The 1,207-nt window shown below is 47.1% G+C and overlaps 1 protein-coding gene across 1 annotated transcript in view; it reads right to left on the bottom strand.

Annotated features, from left to right (window-relative positions):
* LOC119592943 (protein trapped in endoderm-1-like) overlaps nucleotides 1-1,207 on the bottom strand; it is a 24,501-nt gene that overhangs the window by 10,825 nt on the left and 12,469 nt on the right. The window contains exon 2 of the mRNA XM_037941835.1: nucleotides 45-199. Coding sequence (XP_037797763.1) covers nucleotides 45-186 — 142 coding nt within the window. The 5' untranslated portion in view covers nucleotides 187-199. The remainder of the gene's footprint in view (nucleotides 1-44; nucleotides 200-1,207) is intronic.

The raw sequence follows: 1,207 nt of genomic DNA, 5'->3' as shown, positions 1-1,207 counted from the left end.
ACTCCCATTACCAGAGGCACAAGAATCACCCCCCCAGGACTTACCGAAGAATCCCAGGATGGAGATGATGATCGCGGCGACGGCGGTCAGCAGGAGAGCCCAGTTCGGCGCCGAGAGAGGCTCCTGGTCGTCAGCCATCGCGGAGGTCGAAATCGAGGTCAGAAGGAGGGCTGTCTTGTCGCTCATTCCTCTCTGTTATCTGCTAGAGGTGTGGGTATCTATCTGTTTATTTATTGTCGGCTGTGATGGTTATTTGGTTTTATTTATGTAGGGAGACACTTTTAAGATAAATGCAATTTGGGGATAGGTTTGGAAAATCTTTCATAAGTGTCTTGGTGTTTCTGTCTTCTCCTGTAGAATGTCCACTTTATTTGATCTCTTGCAAATATGTCATCACTATTTTCGCGAATGATCAATCTCATTTTCCAGCACGTTTCACATCACAACACAAAAGGCAATACGAAAAGAAGAACAAGAAGAACGAGGTCAAACGTCACGAGAACGAGAGCCGGAGTGCCAGGCGGTCTGCTGCCCCCAGAACCACGAGCGTCACCCACGAAGGACCAGCGCCAACTGCTTGACATCAGCGTAACTTTAACGGTGTTTCGATAGCAGCACACAGGAAGCAGACATAAATAACACCCAAGCATTTACTCCTCAATCCGCGCTGCCTCCGACATCACAGTAGAAGTACCCCGTCACATACCACCTCTACGACGCGATATCAGACCCGTAAACACACGCAAATCCCCCCATACATTACGTACATAGGAGTTAAATGATAGCACCGAGCGTCTGTGAGAGGAGGTCGGGAGAACGTTAGTCAGCTTTCCGACTCTGGACAACGGATATGACACGAGCTGCTGTCGGCCACCGGAGCCTCATAGGCAACTCCTGTCAGCCGCGTCAGTCCTTAGTCATAGCTTCGACTAACCTTGATGATATTTGTTTATGTTTCTAAGATGAAGAATAAAAGGGTGCCGGATGGGAGGATTTCGGACCACTTGTTACTTGTGGTCTTATAAGCGGCGGTTTTTCAAAGTACAGGTAATGAGCAGGTGGACGGTGAGTTGCTGCGCTAATACGATAATAAACAGATCGATAATGTAAATCGAATGAATGTATGTATATGCGGGTGAAAAAAAGAGATTATTTTTCTCATGTCGGTTAGAGAGCCAAAGTTCACAAATGGTAAGAACAACATTGG

This window comes from Penaeus monodon, chromosome 31 (genome assembly GCF_015228065.2).
Source record: "Penaeus monodon isolate SGIC_2016 chromosome 31, NSTDA_Pmon_1, whole genome shotgun sequence".
NCBI lineage: Eukaryota > Metazoa > Arthropoda > Malacostraca > Decapoda > Penaeidae > Penaeus > Penaeus monodon.
Note: the sequence above shows the minus strand (reverse complement) of the source record. Positions and strands in the feature narration are given on the sequence as shown.